The sequence below is a fragment of the Indicator indicator genome, chromosome 13, assembly GCF_027791375.1.
Source record: "Indicator indicator isolate 239-I01 chromosome 13, UM_Iind_1.1, whole genome shotgun sequence".
NCBI lineage: Eukaryota > Metazoa > Chordata > Aves > Piciformes > Indicatoridae > Indicator > Indicator indicator.
In genome coordinates this window covers 8,878,120-8,898,266 of record NC_072022.1, presented here as the reverse complement: position 1 = coordinate 8,898,266, position 20,147 = coordinate 8,878,120, and the positions used below count along the sequence as shown (strand labels likewise).

General features: G+C 57.4%; 2 protein-coding genes across 2 annotated transcripts; one reads left to right on the top strand and one right to left on the bottom strand.

Moving 5' to 3' along the window:
* Positions 1-6,620: 6,620 nt before the first annotated feature.
* Positions 6,621-10,735, bottom strand: PROCR (protein C receptor). The gene is given in 4 exon segments (XM_054386132.1): positions 6,621-7,157; positions 7,252-7,518; positions 10,201-10,437; positions 10,558-10,735. Coding segments are annotated over 4 exon segments (795 nt in total). The 3' UTR covers positions 6,621-7,044.
* A 2,204-nt stretch (positions 10,736-12,939) lies between these two features.
* On the top strand, positions 12,940-19,893 carry PFKL (phosphofructokinase, liver type). Its single transcript, XM_054386246.1, has 22 exons — positions 12,940-13,024; positions 13,592-13,665; positions 13,768-13,845; positions 13,931-14,120; positions 14,319-14,484; positions 15,231-15,275; positions 15,361-15,469; positions 15,791-15,886; positions 15,965-16,057; positions 16,379-16,504; positions 16,610-16,674; positions 17,157-17,220; positions 17,306-17,452; positions 17,572-17,642; positions 17,757-17,844; positions 17,990-18,142; positions 18,290-18,454; positions 18,669-18,730; positions 19,083-19,194; positions 19,275-19,374; positions 19,505-19,610; positions 19,717-19,893. Exons 1-22 carry the CDS (start codon positions 12,940-12,942, stop codon positions 19,862-19,864), a joined length of 2,343 nt encoding a protein of 780 aa, XP_054242221.1. The 3' UTR covers positions 19,865-19,893.
* Positions 19,894-20,147: the final 254 nt, after the last annotated feature.

Below are 20,147 nucleotides of genomic sequence, written 5' to 3'. Positions count from 1 at the left end.
GGAGCTATGTACCTCCAGAAGCTGTGTGTGCACCTGCAGAAGCTGTGTGTGCACCTCCAGAGCCTCACCACAGGCTCACTTTGAGCTGTCATCACCTCCAGCAGGGCTATGTCACCTACCATGCTTTGGCCCAAACCTTCCCATCCCAGGAGGGGTAAAGCAGCAGATGGGATGAGGATTCCATCAGCAGGTAGATAATGTGGGGTGAAACAGGGACCTGGATCTGTATTTCCAGATATCATCATCCACTCCTCCTGTCCCTCTGCAGGTGGCACTTGCAGCATCTAAAGCCACCCTGCCTCATCATCCCAGATGCTGAAGTTTGGGGGCTGCACATAGGAGCTTCAGCATTAGGGGGCCTGGGAAGCAGTCTGGCCCAAAGGGATGGGTTGTCCCTGGTGGTGGTGTGCCCAGGTGGCCAACAAAGCCACCAGCATCCTGGCCTGGATCAGCAGTGGTGTGGCCAGCAGGAGCAGGGCAGGGATTGTCCCCTGTGCTCAGCACTGGGGAGGCCACACCTTGAGTGCTGGGTTCAGTTTGGGTACTTCACTCCAAGAAGCACATTGAGGGCTGGAGCAGGTCCAGAGAAGGGCAATGAAGCTGAGGAAGGATCTGGGGAACAGGGCTGGTGAGGAGCAGCTGAGGGAGCTAGGGGGTATTCTGCCTGGAGAATAGGAGGCTGAAAGGAGACCTCATTGCTCTCTATAGCTCGCTGAGAGTTGGCCAGAGTGAGGTGGGGCTTGGTCTCTTCTTCCTAGTCTCAGGTGATAGAAGGAGAGGAAATGGTCTCAGTTTGTGCCAGAAGAGGGTTAGGTTGGAGATGAGGAAAAATTCTTTGCTGCAAGAGAGGTCAGGGATTGGCACAGGCTGCCCAGGGAGGTGGTGGAGTTCCCATCCCTGGAGGTGTTCAAGAGCTATGTTACCATGGCACTTGGGGAGATGGTTTGGTGGCCATGGTGGTGTTGGGCTGATGGTTGAACTGGATAATCTTTAGAGGTCTCTTCCAACCCAAACAATTCCCAGATTCCATGCAGGGAGCCACTGCTCTCTTCTCTCTCAGCCCAGCTGGTCACACTGCTTGTACAGGGCATCCCCTCCTCCCTCAGCCTGGGTTGAAAGTCCACGGGAACTCCTCTGACAGCAAAGTGCAGTTGAGCTTGTTTGGGGGGGGTTGCTTTTCTTGGGTTTTCTCCAAAGAATTTGTTATTTTAAAGTGTTTGCCTTTATCTCAACTTTCCTACTTCGGAGAGACAAGGGGAAGTGGCTGGTGCTAGGAAAAAAAAAACTGCTCTGAGGACACATCAGCTTGAAAACGTTCCTGAAGGCATCTGCTCAAAAGGCTGAAGACCTTCTGGCTGGGAAGGGAAGGAGCAGGACTGATTCCTTGCAGGAGTTTTTAAAGTGGTTTCTGGGTGGCAGCCTCCACCTCTGCCCAGCAGCCTCGGGCTGATGAGCAGCAGCATTGCTGGGAGTGTCTTCCAGGGGGTGCCAGGGAGGGGAGAGCCCAGCTGGGGCAGGGGAGCAGATGTGGTGTGGGGCTGGTGGTGGTGTCCTGCTGCCACATGGCCCTGCTCAGTGCTGACTGTGGCCAGCAGCCAGCTTTTCCCACCCGTTTCCTCTGGTTTGATCACTGCCCTGGGTGGTGAGAGGAAAGGGAAGAGGGCAGTGATGGGTCCTGGGCACCCCCTGAGGTGGGGCTTGCCAGCACAGCCCTTTCCTCTGCCCTTTCACGTTTCCAGGGACCTGCCAACTCTTGTGAGCAAGCAGAAGGCTGCTGAAAAGCAGAGACCCTCCAGCTCCCCCCCCCAAAGTTATGTTGTCCTTCCCCCTCCCCTCTCCTCCCCCCCCCCCAAAAAGGCTCCCTTGCTCCAGGAGGGCTGCCTGGAGGCTGAAGATGCTGCAGCTCCCTCTTCCCAGCTTGGAAAGGTTCTCCCCAAGGTGGTGATGCCAGAACTGAGAACATCTGGAACACTGCAGCAGGTTGCCCAGGGAGATGGTTGAGGCTCCTTCCCTGGAGATATTCAAGGTGAGGCTGGACAGCCTGATCTAGTTGGGGATGTCCCTGCTGACTGCAGGGAGGTCGGACTGGATGAGCTTTGGAGGTCCCTTCCGGTGGGGAATTCCGAGGAGCTGAGCTTGTTTAGTCCAGCAGGGCTCCAGTGACGCCGCTGCAGGCAGCCAGGGCGTCAGGGCTGCTGACAGAGATCATCCTGCTGCCGCCACTTTCCTCACAAGCACTGACACCAGCAGACCCACGGGGCTTGGTCTTTTTCTTCTCCTCAGCTGCTGCCTTCCCATGGACTAACCTGCAATCTCGTGTCCAGTTTGGGGCTCCCCAGTTGAAGAGAGACAGAGAGCTGCTGGAGAGAGTCCAAGGGAGAGGCAGGAGGATGCTTAGGGGACTTGAGCATCTCCCTGTGAAGAGAGCCTGAGAGCCCTGGGGCTGTTTAGTGTGGAGAGGAGAAGGCTGAGAGGGATCTGATCAATGTCTATCAATAGCTGAGGGGTGGGGGTCAAGTGGAGGGGGCCAGGCTCTTTTGGGTGCTGCACAGTGATAGGACAAGGAACAATGGGTTCAAACTTGAACATAGAAAATTTCAGCTGAACATGAGGAGAAACTTCTTTACAGTGAGGGTGACAGAGCCCTGGAGCAGGCTGCCCAGGGGGGTTATGGAGTCTCCTTTTGTGCAGACTTTCCAACCCCACCTGGATGCATTCCTGTGCAGACTCCCCTGGGTGATGCTGCTCTGGCAGGGGGGTTGGACCTGATGATCTCTGGAGGTCCCTTCCAACCTCTGATATACTGTGAGACTGTGAGACTGTGACTACCAAGCTAAAACAAGTCAGTGGGAGAGAAGGATTGAATGTCTGTCCCTGAAGGTGCTAGAGAGAGGCAGAGGTATGCTGGGGGCCATGGTTGAGCCCCAGCCTTAGTAGAGTTAGAGAATGCTTGGACTGGAAGATCTTCACAGAATCACAAATGTTAGGGGCTGGAAGGGACCTCGAGAGATCATCCAGCCCAACCCCCCTGCCAGAGCAGGTCACACAGGAACTCATCCAGGCAGGTCCTGAATATCTCCAGCAAGGGAGACTCCACAACCCCCCTGGGCAGCCTGTTCCAGTGTTCTATCACCCTCACAGTGAAATATTTTTTCTCCTGTTTCCATGGAACTTCCTATGCCTCAGCTTCCACTACTGTCCCTGGTGCTGTCATTTGGCATCACCCAACAGAGCCTGGCTCCAGCCTCTGGGCACTAACCCTTTCCATCTTTATCAACATGAATGAGGTCACCTCACAGGCTCCTCTTCTCCAAGCTGAAGAGCCCCAGCACCCTCTCAAAGGGCTTCTCCAACTGAAATGATTCCATCCCCAGCCAAGAGGCACAGGAGCTCATTGCTGGAGGCCCCTGAAGGACACGACCATGGACATCATCAGCTCCTCCCACAAGGCTGTCTGGAAGGCAACAGGGTGACTTACCCACCCCATCTGAAGCACCCATGGGACATGAGCAAAGGGGAAAGATTGTTCCTAGCATGTTGACATCATCTTACTAGAATACAGTTCAAGGCTGGACCTCTTATCTCAGCCCTTACAGAAGCAGAGCTGAGTGATGGGAAGCTTGCAGTGCAGGGAAAGCAAAGCCTCATGCCATGAGTGGTGTGGGCAGCTGGGATGGTGTTCATGGAGAGAGGTTGGTCAAAGCCTCAGGTTTGGGGCCCTTACTCCAAGAACGACATTGAGGGGTTGGAGCTTGTTCAGGAAAGGGCAACAAAGCTGGGGAAGGGGCTGGGGAACAGGGCTGGGGAGGAGCAGCTGAGGGAGCTGGGGGTGTTTAGCCTGGAGAAGAGGAGGGTGAGGGGAGACCTCATTGCTCTCTACAACTGCCTGAAAGTTGGCCAGAGTGAGGTGGGGGTTGGTCTCTTCTCCCTAGACTCAGGTGATAGAAGGAGAGGAAATGACCTGAAATTGTGCCAGGGGAGGGTTAGGTTGGAGATTAGGGACAATTTCTTTGCTGCAAGAGAGGTGAGGGATTGGCACAGGCTGCCCAGGGAGGTGGTGGAGTCCCCATCCCTGGATGTGTTCAAGAGCTATGTGGCCATGGCACTTGGGGAGATGTTTTGGTGGCCATGGTGGTGTTGAGTTGATGGTTGGGCTCAATCTTAGAGGTCTCCTCCAACCATAACAATTCTGTGATCTATGGGGGTTTGCTCATCCTTCTGCAGAAACCAAACCAACCCCAAAACAACCTAAGGAGCAAATGCAAAACAACCCTTGGCTGACAGAAGACCTGGTTAAGTGTTGGCACCTGTCCCAAGCTGTGATCAAGGGCAGAAGAATCATCAAACTGATGATGGGGAGAGGATCAGCCAGGAGCAGGGCTACCAGCTGCTGGACAGAAGGAAACTCCTGGAGCTACTGTGGGTAGGGAGCCCATCTCGTAGGCAGAAGCAGCTGGGCCCTCTGTCCCTGGCAGTGCTGCAGCAGGCAGGGGTTGGGAGCTCTCTGGTGAGGCCATGGGGGACACTGGGGCTGCCATGTCCTGCAGGTGGCCCCTCTTGCCATAACCTCTCTGCTCTTGGCCACCATGCCTGAGTCAGGAGCAGGTGCTGGTCACCAGCAGGGGAGGTGGCCCTGGGATGGGGGTGCATTGCCTGCAGGCACAGCTCAGGCTGAGGCTGTTTCTCAGGACCCTGGGCTTGTCACAGAGTCACAGAACATTAGGGGATGGAAGGGACCTTGAGAGATCATCCAGTCCAACCCCCCTGCCAGAGCAGCATCACCTAGAGCAGGTCACACAGGAACACATCCAGGCAGGTCTTGTATATCTCCAGAGAGGGAGACTCCACAACCCCCCTGGGCAGCCTGTTGAAGGGGCTTCTGCTGCTGGGTGCTGCCTCCTCACCTGGTGCTAGCTGGCAGAGACTCAAGACACTGGCAGCTGTTGGCTGTTCTCTGGAGGGTTCTCCTGCTGTGACCAACAGGCATGGGGAGCCTGTGGGAAGGCAAAAGGCTTTTCTACAGCTGTCTAAAGCAGAGGCTTCCTCAGCTGGCCAAAAAAATGACGTACTTCAGAAGGCAAAAGCAAAACAAGCTCTGCTCTCCCAGACCTCCTCCATTCCTCCAAGCCCAGTTCTGCCCTGGGTGCTGTCACTGCTGCCAGCCCGAGTCCAGCAGCACCTTCCCAGCATCAAGGCATTGCTCTCACACAGGAGCAAGGAGATGCAACCCCAGGGGAACTTCATGAGGGGATTGCTCTGGGGCCCTCAGGACCACAGTGCCTCCAGCTGCAGGCAGCAGAGAAGCCTCACTCCCCAGAGCAGAGCTGCAGAGGCAGTGGGGTCCCCATGCTGGAAGCTGGCTGCAAGCATTTCTAGCCCTTAGTGAAGAGCAAACCTACCCTGCCTGATCTTCAGCATCAGCCTCATCTCCCTGATAGCCCCAGCAGGGACAGGCAGTGCTTGGCCTGCAGCACTCCCAGCAAAGGGCTCTTTAGGAGCTGGGCAATGACAGTCCTGTGCCTCAGCCTGGTTGTTTTGGATCCTCTAAGCCTCTTGGCTGCCCTTTCTCAGAGGAGCTTGCTGAAGGGTGGAGAGTGCTCTGGCCCCTGCTCTGGGAACCTACTGGGGGCAGGGGCTGCTCAGAGGGTGGCCAGCAGCCAGCCAGTGATGAGATGTGGGCTTTGGAGACCTCCTCTTCTTAAGGACAACCACTATGTCATCTTCCCTTCCACTTTCTGTCCCACACCTCTTTTCCCATCTTCGGCCCTGCCTGCCCTTCCTTTCTCCCTTTGAGCCTCAGGGAAGGGTATTTGGAAAGGAATGAGCTGCAAGTTGATCCAGGAAAGCTCCTTGCTGCTGTGCTGTCCCCTCTTAATGGTGGTCCAAGCCAGCTCCTGGCTCATATTGAGTTCTTCCTGCCCTTGGGGTAGCAGAGGCAAGGGTACTGTGGTCTCTGGAGAGCATGCTCTGGGCTAAAGGGGAAGGCAGTCAGGAATTTATTGTTGACAGAACTGAAGTCCCAGCAGCCCAAGAGCAGACTGCACAAAAGGAAACCAAAGCAATGAAGGCTGTTGGACAGCACTGGTGATAGAGCTCCACCTTTCTTTAGCTGATCCTTGGAGAACGAGTTTTCACCTTGAGGTCCATTCCCTGCCCTTCGCCCAGCATCCCCACACTCCCCTGTCCCTCTGGGAAGCATCCTTACAGGACGTTCATCTGCTGAGGGAAGCTGTCCCCTTACAGCTGCCTGGACTCAGCCTTGGGGATTCCACAGAGATGAAGAAATGAAAAATCAATGAAACTTTGCTCCTTGGCCATTGGGGAAATTACTTCATTGGACCAAACCAAAGCTGGGAGCAAGCTGAAATGAGCTCAGGAGGCACAAACCCCAGCAGCCTCCCTTCAAAAGGATTCCAGGGTTCCACTGCAGCTGCCCACCCAGCCAAGCCCACCCAGCACCAGCAGCCATGGCCACCCTGTGCCTGTCCCATGGGATCGATCTGCAGCCCTGTGTTGATGCTGCTGGAGGGAAATGAGAGCAAGCAAAATGTGCCCTGAGATCTGAGGGGCAGATTTATTACACCATGTCTTGAAGCAGTGCCACAAAGCTGTGACACCCTCTCTTTCCTGGCGTTTAGCCCCACTTCAGCAGGGATAAATGAGAGTTTCAGTGCCATCCTTTCAACCCTTTCTTGCCTCTTTCTCCTGCCACTTCCTTCCCTCCCGCCACAGCGTCTTCCCCACTTTTTCCATATGCATATTTCTGTGTTAAGTCTCAGTGCCTCACTCCAGCCCAGTGTGGGGACCACCTCCAGGGCAGGGTGCTGATGCTGGGGAGTCAGCCCAGCTGAGACCGGGTGGGGAAGCCAGCAGTGTCCTTTAGGAGGGAAGCCTGCAGTGTCCTTTGGGAGGGAAGCCAGCAGTGCTGGGGAGAAACATCCCTTGTGGGGCACAGGCTTCAGCCCTGAATCCGCAGGGTGATGAGGATGTGATGGTCGGGGTCCATCCCCCGTCTCCACGAGGGGACGTGGGGCATCGGCTCTGCTAGCAGCTCCCTCCTGTGCACAAGAAGATGCCCACAGCCATGCCCAGCAAGGCCAGGGTCCCCAGGATCAGGCCCAGCACCAGCGGGGCGTGCGACCGAGTGCTCTGCTTTCCTGCAAGAGGCAAGAGGGACGGAGGTAACGCCCGGGATCGTCCACCCCACCCTGCCCCGCGCCACCCTCTGCCCTCCCCAGCCCTGGCACCGACCCGTCCTGGCACTTTGAGCTTGCAGGATGCCGACGCAGGTGGTGTTGAGGAAGTGCTGGAGGTCTTGGGTGGTCATAGGGTACTTCATCAGCTCCTTCTGGGCGTAGTCAGCCACGGGGTGCGGGCCGGGCCAGCGCCGCTGCCAGGTGGCGTTGAGCACATGGAAGCTGAGGAAGGCTGTCCCGTTGAGGCTCACCTCGTAGAAGCTGTGGGTGGTGCCATTGGGGAAGAGGTGGCAGCCCAGGTGGCAGCGCAGGCTCTGGGTGTCTGCGGGGACGGAGGGTGGGGGGTGAGGGCCAGCGTGCTCCCATCCCCTCCCCCCACCCCGCCTCGGCAGCCTTCTGCCGGCGCCGGCAGCAAGTCGTCCTGCACCAGCTGAGCCATCCTGTGGTGGGTTGAAAATTCCACCCCCCTCTAACATTAACTTTGCCAGACCAGCTCAGTTGGAAGCAAATCAGGATGACTGGGGTACTTGAGCATCTCCCCGATGAAGAGAGACTGAGAGCCATGGGGGTGTTTAGTCTGGAGAAGACTGAGAGGGGATCTGATCAATGTGTACAAATATCTGAGGGGGGGTGTCAAGTGGAGGGGGCCAGGCTCTTTTGGGTGGTTCACAGTGGCAAGACCAGGAACACCAGGTTCAAACTTGGACGTAGAAGATTTCAGCTCAACATGAGGAGAAACTTCTTTACAGTGAGGGTGACAGAGCCCTGGAGCAGGCTGCCCAGGGGGGTTGTGGAGTCTCCTTCTATGGAGACTTTCCAAACCCACCTGGATGCGTTCCTGTGCAGACTACCTTGGGTGATGCTGCTCTGGCAGGGGGGTTGGACCTGATGATCTCTTGAGGTCCCTTCCATCCTCTGATGTACTGTGGTAGTGTGAATGAAAGCTGTATTTACAAGCAAAACTACAGTCTCCAATGGAATGCAATGAATATGTATTTGCAATATTTACAGGGACTTACAACTAACAAACAGCACAAGGAACCCTCTGGCCAAAGAACCAGGGGAAGCTGCAACAGCTTCTCCCTTCCCTGCCTCCTCCCCTACCCCCTTGTACAAAAGGGACAGGAGGCAGAAGCAGAGAAGTTAATAGGAGTCAAAACAATGCAGCCAAGGTCAAGCAGAAGCAAGTTGGTCTCTCCCAGAGTGAAGAAGTGAGAAGAGAGAGCCAAGATTGTTTTGGGAACCAAACCTTATGGTAGATTTTTTTTTTTTAATTTTATTTTTACCAGGTTGGAAAAGACCTCAGAGATCATCAAGTCCAACCTGTTACCTAATCCCTACACCTCCTGACAACTAAACCATGGCTCCAAGTGCCACAGCCAAGCTTTTTTTGAACACCTCCAGAGTCAGTGACTCCACCACCTCCCTGGGCAGCACATTCCAGTGGCAAATTACTCTTTCTGTGAAGAACTTTCTCCTCACCTCCAGCCTAAACTTCCCCTGGTGCAGCTTGAGACTGTGTCCTCTTGTTCTGGTGCTGGCTGCCTGGCAGAAGAGACCAACCCCCGCCTGGCTACAACCTCCTTTCCTATCTCTCCAATGGGATTGTTTAGAATAATCATTCTTTTCCTTTTTACACCCAGTAGTGATTTATTTACATTCTACTACTTTCTCCTCCAGATCTGGGGAAGATTTTTAAAGGCATAGCCTAAAACTACCACAGCCCCCCCAGCTTGGTTTGTGCCCAGTTTGGCCACGGAGGTGAGGTGGTTGTTTTAGGCTATGCCTTTAAAAATTTTCCCCAGACCTGGAACAGAAAGTAGTGGAATGTCAATAAATCACTACTGGGTGTAAAAAGGAAAACTATGAATAGTTCTAAACAATCCCATTGGAGAGGTACCTACCCTAAGATTTAGTTTGCAAAACAATCTCTCTCTTTTTGCTTCTTCAGCTCTGGCTGATGCTTCTCCTGGCTTCACTGACCTTGGCTGCACTGCTTTGTTGTGATTGGTACTAACAACAACTTCTCTGCTATTTTCTCTTGTCTCTTTTGTGTACAGGGGGATAGGGAAGGAGGCAGGGAAGGGAGAAGCTGTTGCAGCTCCCCTGGTCTTCGGCCAGGGGAGTCCTTGTGCTGTTTATTAATTGTAAACCCCTGTAAATATTGTAAATACTGCAGGTTTTGTACAGGCTCATTGCATTCCATTGGAGATTGTAGTTTTGCAGGTACATACAGCTTCATTTGCTTCCAACTGAGCTGGTCTGGCAAAATTTAATGTTGGGGGTGGAATTTTCAACCCACCATGGGTGGCTTCCCTGTGGGCAGGCAGCCATGCCTGTGTTTGCCTTCCTTATCTGCAGGCAGCACAGCCTGGGCTGATGGAGACAGGGTAGGGGGCACGAAGCAAGCTCTTCCCCGCTCCCGTGGAAGGGGGCACAGGCAGCGTGGGGACACCGTGCCAGGGAAGGGAAGCTGTGGGGCTCACACTGGAGATCCAGAGAAAGTGCTCCCCAAGGGCCAGGCAGAGAAATGCAGAGCTGGGGCCAAACTGGTTTTGGGGGGAAGAAAGAGAAGGAAGGTGAAACATACCCCGGACAGGGACACCAGCGTGGGCTTGGGCAGTGCAGGCAGGAACATGAAGCCATTGCCACTGGTGTCCCACTCCTCCCACAAAGGCTGTGGGCTGCAGGGGGATCCAGACAGGATGCCTATACCTCACCATGCCCCCAGGCTGCAGCCCCCCCTCCCCCCCCCCATTGGGTCAGGAGGAGGTTGAGCAGGAGATTGCCAGGTTGGCTCCAGGTGAGGAATTCCTGTCTGTGCAGAAGGGCTTCTTTTGCCCAGCGGGGTTTTACATGGCTCCACTTTGGCTGCTTCTCCATCCCTTTGCCTGGCTGTCTCCAGAGCATCATCCCCATGCCCAGGCAGTGCAGAGGAGGCTTCCCCTCCCCAGAGGGACCCATCCCCACACCAAGTCACACATCCCACCAGGGTACCACTCACAGTTGATAGGCCTCTCCTTGCTGAAGAGCTTCACCAGCTGGCTGAAGTACATCAGGTAGGAGGTCACCTCCCTCCGTCGCCTGGCCCAGGCATCTGGGGGCTCCAGTGGCAGCACCTGGGTGACATTAAGCCCCTCCAAGAGATGGCTGAGCTGCCCATCCAGGCTGGCATTCCCCCAGAAGAGAGAGTTGCCTTGGGAGACGCGGGTCCGTTGCAGCATGGTGAAGGCGAGCGGGGCTGCGAGAGATGCCAGACGTCACCCACAGGCAATGCCCTGCCTGTAAGCTCTCTGTGTGTCTGTGTCCCATGCCAACCCCAAGCCCCTCCATCCCCACCACCACCGTATCCTTGCCTTACCTGCAGGGTCTGCCCCACAGCCCAGGGCCCCGCATAGCAGCAGCAACCGCAGCATGATGTGGAGAGGGATGGGGATGGGAATGGTGGCCCTACTGCTGGCCTGGCCAGCAGTTAAGTGGAACTGGGGAGGTGGGGCTGCAGGGGGTGGAGATCAGGAGCCCAGCCAAGTCTCTCCCATTTCCTTAGCCTGAGCCACCCGCACCCCTTCCCTGCCGGACGTGCCGACAGTGCCTGGCCCTGCAGCCCCCGGGGATGGGGATGAGGATCACAGCTCTCCACAGGACCTGCTGGACATCATGGCACCAGCACTGCTCTGGCTGGTAGAGGAGGCAGCAGCCAGCACCTACCTCTGTTTTCCCATCTGCTGGCTGGGCAAGAGCCCCTCATCTGTGCTCCTCTGGGTGATGCAGGAGGCTGGTGGGGACACAGTGATGGAGGACCACTCCAGCAGGAGAACGGAGGGATGGAGGGGAGCAGCCTCACCGCACCATGCTGCACCCACCGGGGCCCATCTTGGATGTCCAGTGCCAGTGCTCCCAGTACATGCTGGTGCAACAGGACCCCCACCCCTGGAAAGACAGCCCTCAAGATGCAGCATCCCTGCAGCCTGTGCAATGGCCTGGGCATGGAGGGGTTGAGAAGGAGAAAGCCCTGGTTGAGCTCACTCTGTATGTTTGGGTTTGAATTACACCTAAAATAATTAAGAGATTAAAATGAAAAAAATATATAGAAAGTAATTAAAGTGTCCAGCTTGTTCCATTGGCACTGCATGGCACAGCCTGGGGTGCCAGGTCCTGGCACCTTCTGCCATGGTACAGTATTGACGGTGGCTGAACATGAGCCAATGTGTGCTTGGGTGACCAAGAAGGCCACCAGCATCCTGGCCTCTGTCAGCAATGGTGTGACCAGCAGGACCAAGGCAGTGATTGTCCCCTGTGCTCAGCACTGATGAGGCCACACTTTGAGTGCTGGGTTCAGTTTTGGATCTGTCACTCCAAGAAGGACATTGAGGGGGTGGAGAAGGTCCAGAAAAGGGCAACAAAGCTGGTGAAGGGTCAGAAGAATAGGGATGGTGAGGAGCAGCTGAGGGAGCTGGGGGTGTTCAGCCTGGAGGAGGGTGAGGGGAAACCTCATTGCTCTCTACAGCTCTCTGTAAGGAGGTTGCAGTGAGGTGGGGGTTGGTCTCTGCTCCCTAGTCTCAGGTGATAGAAGGAGAGGAAATGGCCTCAAGGTGCACTGGGAGAGAGTTACGTTGGATATTAGAAGAAACTGCTTGTCTGAAAGGGTTCTCAAATACTGGCACAAGCTGCCCAGGGAGGTGGTTGAGTCCCCATCCCTGGAAGTGTTTCAAAGAGGCAGAGATGTGGTGCTGAGGGCCATGGTTTAGTACCTGTTTTGGTGCAGTTAGACAATGGTTGGATTTGCTGATCTTGAAGGGCTTTTCCAGCCCAAACAGTTGTGTGCTTTATGGCTCAGTACAGCACAGCACAGAAGCACAGAAAGGTAGTGATTGGAAGGGACCTCTGCAGATCATCCACACCAACTGCCCTGCCAAGCCAGGGTCACCTAGAGAAGGTCACACAGGAACACATCCAAGAGGGTTTTGAATGTCTCCAGAGATGGAGACTCCACCATCTCTCTGGGCAGCCTGCTCCAGGGCTCTGTCACCCTTAAATTCAAGAAGTTCCTCCTCATTGTCCTCTCACTTGACATTTGTCCTGTCGCTGGGCACCACTGAACAAAGCCTGGTCCCATCCTCCGGACACTCACCCATGAAGCATTGATGAGATCCCCCCTTCACGCTGCTCCTCTCCAGGCTCAAGAGCCCCAATTCTCTCACCCTTTCATAGAATCACAGAATCCTAAGGGTTGGAAGGGACCTCCAGAGATCGTTGAGTTCATCCGCCTGGCAGAGCAGGATCACCCAGGGCAGGTCACACAGGAACACATCCAGGGAGGTGTGGAATGTCTCCAGAGAAGGAAACTCCACGACCTCTCTGGCCCTTCTTAGCCACAAGGGCACATTGCTGGCCCATGGGCATCCTGTTGTCCACCAGGACTCCCAGGTCCTTCTCCATGGAGCTGCTCTCCAACAGGTCGGCCCCCAATCCTGTACCGATCTCCGAGCTTGTTATGCCCCATATCAGGACCCCCCAGATCAGAACCTCCCAGATGAGGACCCCTCCAGATCAGGGCCCCTCCCGATCAGGACCCCCCCGATCAGGACCCCTCCCGATCAGGACCCTGCACTCCCCCCGCCCCGAAGCTCCGCGCGCGGGCGTGGCCCAGCTCGGGGCGTGGTCTGGGGCGTGGCCCCGACGGCGATGGGCGTGGCCTGGCGGGGGCGGGTCCGGCGGCAGCGCCGGTGCCGGGAGCGCAGCGATGGCGGCGGCGGAGCTGGAGCGCCTGCGGATGGCGGGGGCCGGCATGGCCATCGCCGTCCTCACCAGTGGTGGGGACGCGCAAGGTAGGGCCCGGCGGTAGGTGAAGGTGGGGAAGAGCAGCCCGGTCCCGGCCTCGGCCCCGCTGGGAGCTCTTCGTGTCGCTCTCCCTGGGCGCGGCGCGGACAGACTCCGCGGGGCCTCGGGTCGCGGAGCGGGAAGGTGGCCCGTGCTCCCCCCGGGCCGGTCGGGCGGAGGGCGGGGGAACACCCCCCCTTCTTCCCCTGTTGCTTCCCCCTTCCCATACTCTCCCCTCTCCCCTCTAGGGGGAAAGGGTCGGTGCGTGTCACCCGCGGCGATTGCCCGTCCCCATCACCCCCGGAGTGCCCTCTGTGGGAGGACACGGGACCCACGAGGAGGCTCCGCGGTGCGGCCCCACCACGCCGCCCGGGGCTAAGCAGCTGTTCCCAGTAAAGTCTCACTCTGGGGCAGTTGCTTATCTGCAGCTCCCACCTGTGCATTGAGTGCCCCCAGTCCCTGTCTGAGTGGGTGCCCCCAGCTCAAGGGGACACTTCAGGGTCACTTACAAGATCCAGTCGCCTGTTGTGCATGGGGTACTCGGGACCAGCCTGGCTCACACCTTGCTTTTCTAGGGATGAATGCTGCCGTCCGTGCTGTCACCCGCATGGGGATATATGTGGGAGCCAAGGTCTTCCTCATCTATGAGGTTAGTGTCCCTCCTTGCTCCCCATCACTGGGTGAGTGGGGGGAAGCACTGATGCACCCCATGCTAGGGCACTCCTCACCTCTGCCTCCTGCTTCTTTACAGGGCTACGAGGGGCTGGTGGAGGGGGGAGACAACATTAAGCAAGCCAACTGGCTCAGCGTCTCCAACATCATCCAGCTGGTGAGGACCGCCGGTGGGGACACGGGACCCCGAAATCCTCCACCAAGCCTGTGTGATGAGCCGTGTTCCCCCTCTGTCTCTTCAGGGTGGGACGGTGATTGGCAGTGCCCGCTGCAAAGCCTTCACCACCCGGGCAGGCCGGCTGCGGGCCGCCCGTAACCTGGTGGAGCACGGCATCACCAACCTCTGCGTCATCGGTGGGGACGGCAGCCTGACGGGGGCCGACATCTTCCGCTCCGAGTGGGGCGGCCTGCTGGAGGAGCTGGTCCAAGATGGTGGGTGAACCCCCCACTTCCCAACACCCCTTGGTGGGTAGAGATGGAAGCAGTCAAGAGATGTTGAGGTTCAAAGGTCTACCACAATGCTATGACCCTAAATGAGGACTGGGCTCCTCCACTGCTCTGCAGGATCTGGGCTGGGGGGAAGCAAGGAGCACCCTGAAATAACCAGTGGTGTGGCCATTCCCTCTGCAGGGCAGATCAGTGAAGAGGTGGCACGGGAGAACTGCCACCTGAATATCGTGGGGCTGGTGGGCTCCATCGACAATGACTTCTGTGGCACCGACATGACCATCGGCACTGACTCAGCGCTGCACCGCATCATGGAGGTGATCGATGCCATCACCACCACAGCACAGAGGTGAGCAGGCTGGGTGCTGGGCACTGGGCCTGGGAGTCCTGGCAAGTTCTCCATGGGACAGCAATGTGCCCTGGTGGCCAAGAAGGCCAATGGGATCCTGGGGTGCATTCAGAGGAGTGTGTCCAGCAGATCCAGGGAGGTTCTCCTCCCCCTCTACTCTGCCCCGGTGAGACCTGACCTGGAATATTGCATCCAGTTCTGGGCTTCCCGGTTCAAGAGGGACATGGATCTGCTGGAGAGAGTCCAACGCAGGGCTACCAGAATGATGAAGGGACTGCAGTATGTGCCCTGTAAGGAGAGGCTGAGAGCCCTGGGACTGGTTAGTCTGGAGAAGAGAAGAATGAGAGAGGGTTTAATCAATGTTTATAAATATCTGAGAGCTGAGTGTCAAGAGGGAGGGGACAGGCTCTGCTCATTTGCACCCTGTGATAGGACAAGGAGCAATGGATATAAACTACAGCACAGGAGGTTCCACCTCACCATGAGGAGGAACTTCTTCACTGGGAGGGTCCCAGAGCACTGGCACAGGCTGCCCAGAGAGGTTGTGGAGTCTCCTTCTCTGGAGACTTTCAAGTCCCGTCTGGATGTGTTCCTGTGTGACCTGTGCTGGATTCTATGGTCCTGCTCTGGCAGGGAGGTTGGACTCAATGATCTCCAGAGGTCCCTTCCAACCCCTAACATCCTGTGATCCTATGAGCACCCCGAGCATCGCACTTACCCTCCTCTTCCCACCTGTGCCTTTGCAGCCACCAGCGGACATTCGTGCTGGAGGTGATGGGCCGCCACTGCGGGTAAGGCCTCGTGGGTGGGGATGCCCATCGCTGGGACAGGATGCCACCATCTGAGGATGATACTGCCACCGCTGTGTCCCTCCAGGTACCTGGCACTGGTGTCTGGCTTGGCCTCAGGTGCCGACTGGCTCTTCATCCCCGAATCCCCGCCGGAGGATGGCTGGGAGGACCTCATGTGCGAGAGGCTTGGGGAGGTGAGACTGGGGGTGGTTCCTGCAGCCTCATCCCCCTTTTTACCACAGAGAGTCCCTGCAAGGACCCAGGCTGAGCTCTCTGCCTGATCCCTGCGAAGCTTCGGGAGCTGCCACCATTGTCCCTGTGAAACAGGGCACTCAGCTGAGCGCAAATCCAGGGGTGCCGTGCCAGGAGCAGCTCTGGCTGGCTTGGGGACACGACCGCCCACAACCTGAGCAGCTGCCCTCCAGGCAGCAAGCAGCAGTGGGTGAAGGATGCTCAGACTTGGCCACCACCAGTGAGTTCTGGCCAAGCCTCAGCAGCTGTTTCCCTCTCCCCAGACACGCAGCAGAGGATCGCGGCTCAACATCATCATCATCGCCGAGGGCGCCATCGACCGCAGTGGCAAACCCATCTCCTCCAACTACGTGAAGGATGTAAGTGCCCCTCCAGCACCTCTCTGCAACCCACGGTGGCTCAGGTGCCCCCTCTGTAACACCCTCTCTTTTCCGCAGCTGGTGGTGAAACGCCTGGGATTCGACACGCGCGTCACGGTCCTTGGCCACGTGCAGCGCGGAGGGACCCCGTCAGCCTTTGACCGGGTGCTGGTAGGTCCTGGGAGGCAAGGGGACACACACCTGTGGGGATCACCCTGCAGAAAAGAGCAGGCAGCTGGGGAACCCTGCTCCTGCCTTCCCTTCACCCATCGCAAAGAACTTGGCAGCTGGGGTGCGACTCAGGCAGTCCCCACGTGGCTGTTGCCCCTCGTTAGCTGCAGCTGTCCCAGGGCTGTCAGTCAGCCCAGCTGCGTGCCAGCAGCCATGCCCTTGGGAACATCCCAGTGTGAGCCTAGGGGAGCAGGCCACCCATCGGGCACGGGTGGTGGTCCTGGTGTCATGGGGTGGGGGTGTGCCCCTTTCCCTTTGCAGAGCAGCAAGATGGGGATGGAGGCAGTGATGGCGCTGCTGGAGGCCACGCCGGACACCCCTGCCTGCGTGGTGAGCCTCTCAGGGAACCAGTCCGTGCGGCTGCCGCTCATGGAGTGTGTGCAGGTGGTGAGTACTGGGGCCACAACAGGCACACCAGCCCACAGGGTGGGGGTCCCACTCCCCTCCCCATCAGCATGAGTGTCATGGTGCTGCTTCTTTTCTCCCTCCAAGACCAAAGATGTGCAGAAGGCCATGGATGAGAAGAGGTTTGATGAGGCCATCCAGCTCCGAGGGAGGTGAGGAATGGGGCTTGGGATGGGAGGAAAATATCTCTGTGGGGTGGCTGAAAGGACATCATTGTGGCTATCGCTAGTACATAAAGGGTGGCTACAAGGAGGATGGAGACACCTGTTGTACAAGGAGTCCCATGAAGAAGACAAGGGGTGATGGGGGACAAGTTACTGCTGTGGGAGGTTCCCATTGGACTCCAGAAGAAAATGTTTCCCCATGAGCACAGTCAGACATTGGAATCATCTCCCAAAGGAAGTGGTGGATTCCCCTCCACTGGACAGCTTAAGACTCAGCTTGCCAGGGTGCTGGGCCAGCTCCTTTCAACTGCACCATCACCTAGAAAGGTTATAGCAGATGATCCTTGGGGTCCCCTGGTGTTTTGTGATTCTATGACATGTAGGGATGGGGGCTTCTCCATGGGGAGGTGAAACCAGCAGTTCCTGCCAGGAACCTGGGGCCTTGGGGCCATGCTGCCTTGTCCTTGCAGGAGCTTTGAGAACAACTGGAACATCTACAAGCTGCTGGCACACCAGAAGCCAGCGCAGGAGAAGGTGAGAAGGAATGGGGGGTGGCAGGGGACGTCATCCCCACCCTGGGGAGCAGAGTGATGTGCTGTCCCCATTCCTGTCCCCACAGAGCCCCTTCAGCCTGGCCATCCTGAACGTGGGTGCCCCTGCTGCTGGCATGAACGCTGCTGTCAGGTCGGCCGTGCGGATTGGCATCTGCCAGGGGCACACCGTCTACGTGGTGAATGATGGCTTTGAGGGCTTGGCCAAGGGGCAGGTGAGATGAGCAGTAAGCCTGGGTGCTGTGACCTTCCCAGGGGGACCAGTTTGGGCTTGGAGGGGGGTGGTGGGGTGTTCTTCACCAACCCAAAACCAAGTGAGTGCTGCTGCTTGCAGATCCGTGAGGTGGGCTGGCATGATGTTGCAGGCTGGCTGGGACGTGGAGGGTCCATGCTGGGCACCAAGCGGTAAGCATGGCCCCAGGGATGAGGGGATGTAGCCGATGGGACACTGCTGTCCCTGGGGATTGCAGGGATGCCCTGTCCTCACCTCACAGTCTCTTCTCCCCTTCCCCACTGCAGGACACTGCCCAAGACCTGTATGGAAAAGATTGTGGAGAACGTGCGGAAATTCAACATCCAGGGGCTGCTGGTCATCGGCGGCTTTGAGGTGTGGGGGAACCCTCAGCTCTGTTTTGGTGGGGGCCCGGCTGGGCTGTTGGCATCCCAGGTGGTGCAGGCACCCCAGACCATCCCTTCTGGGGTGTGGATCCAGCCATGGGGCCAGCGTCTCCCCAGCCTCCCACTGCTTGCAGGCCTATGAGGGGGTGCTGCAGCTGGTGGAAGCCCGTGGGCAGTATGAGGAGCTCTGCATCATCATGTGTGTCATCCCTGCCACCATCAGCAACAATGTGCCTGGCACCGACTTCAGCCTGGGCTCGGACACGGCTGTCAACGCAGCCATGGAGGTGAGGGACAGGGCAGGGGGTGCAACTCGCGGAGCCCTCCTGCTTGCCTGTCGTGTGTCGGGATGGAGTGGGAATGAAGCAGCCTCCCATCCTGGGCAGCAAAGATGGCTTGTCCTGGTGTGATGCCCCCTCCTTCTCCTGGCGCAGAGTTGTGACCGCATCAAGCAGTCGGCCTCGGGCACCAAGCGCCGTGTCTTCATTGTGGAGACCATGGGGGGCTACTGTGGATATCTCTCCACTGTCACTGGCATCGCCGTGGGCGCCGACGCTGCCTATGTCTATGAAGATCCCTTCACCATCCATGACCTGAAGGTGAGCGGGGCAGGAGCCCTTTCTAGCAGCATGGTTTGGGTAAAACAAGAAGGAAAATTGGGAAAGGGAGGTCTCTGGGGCAGGGCAGGGTTTGGAGGAACATGGCTAAGCCTCGTGAAGCTGCTGGTTGACCTTAATGACACTTGGGTCTGAATGAGAGGACTGGAGGCACATGAGGATGGCTGCCAGCAGCATCCTGGAATTCATCTTGCAGGCCAACGTGGAGCATTTGACTGACAAAATGAAGACAGATATCCAGAGAGGGTTGGTGCTGCGGTGAGTTGGGGACCTCTGGGGACATGGCACTGAAAACCCAGCCAAGTGGTGGGAAGCAAGGCCAGATCCGAGCCCTTCCTGCAGCTGCAGAGAGTCCCTGGGTGCAGTGGGGTTCAGCATGGTGGGCACATAGAGATAGTGGGCACACAGGGATGCCACCACATTCAGCTGTGGGGACAGGCCTGCACTGGATGGTGTCCCCATCCCAGTCCCTGGGTCCTGCTGGGAGGATGGGCTGGGGCTCTGGGCCTCAGGGAGAACAAAACAGTAAAAAGAGAGGCATTTAGGGAACCATGGAGTGACCCTCCAGATTAAGAGGCAGCCCCCTACTTGCTTCCTTCTGTCCCCCCAGCAATGAGAAATGCCATGAGCACTACACCACCGAGTTCCTCTACAACCTCTACTCTTCTGAGGGCAAAGGCATCTTTGACTGCAGGATTAATGTCCTGGGCCACCTCCAGCAGGTATGCGACACAGGGCAAGTCAGGGCCCCATTTGCCCCAAGAGCTGGGTGGGCCTGATGATGCCATTCCTCCGCCCCTAGGGGGGAGCCCCCACCCCCTTTGACCGCAACTATGGGACCAAGCTGGGAGTGAAGGCAGTGCTGTGGATGTCAGAGAAGCTGCAGGAGGCCTACCGCAAGGGTGAGTCAAGGGCTGGGAGGCCTCCGCTGGTGTGGGGGGAGTCTGGTGGCCCTGGGCAGCACCTGCCACTCTGGACTTGGCCACTTGGCTCCTGGCAAGATGGCCATGGTCAGCTGTGTCCCCCTCCCAGGGCGTGTGTTTGCCAACTCGGGAGACTCTGCCTGCGTGATCGGGCTCAGGAAGAAGGTGGTGGCCTTCAGCCCCGTGACGGAGCTTAAGAAAGTCACCGATTTCGAGTAAGTCCCCATCCCTGTGCCCCATCAGTTTACCAGGTCCCAGGGGAACTTTTCCAGCGGTCCTCAGGGCTGCTCTGGAGCTTTGTCCCCCCTGCCCCATGTGCAGGCACAGGCTGCCCCAGGAGCAGTGGTGGCTGAACCTGCGGCTGATGCTGAAGATGCTGGCCAACTACCAGATCAGCCTGACCGAGTACATCTCGGGCAAGATGGAGCACGTCACCCGCCGCACGCTCAGCATCGAGAAGGGCTTCTAATCCCACCAGCCCGAGCCGTAGCCCCCCTTCTCCACCCCACACCCCCACATGCTGCTCGGGGAGCACCGGGTCCCTCCTGTTCTCAGTAGCCGTGTAGCTTTGCCATCCATCCCTTGAAGCGGGCAGAGCCTGGGCCCAGCTCCCAAACAGCACAATCCAGCTCCAAATCGCCGGTCCAGGGCTTGGTCCCTGTGCAGATGCAGAAGAGGTGTTGCTAGAGGCCAACTGCTCATCTCAGAGGCTTGGCTCTTCACTTCCTACCCTGTTGCTGTTATTTAATGAT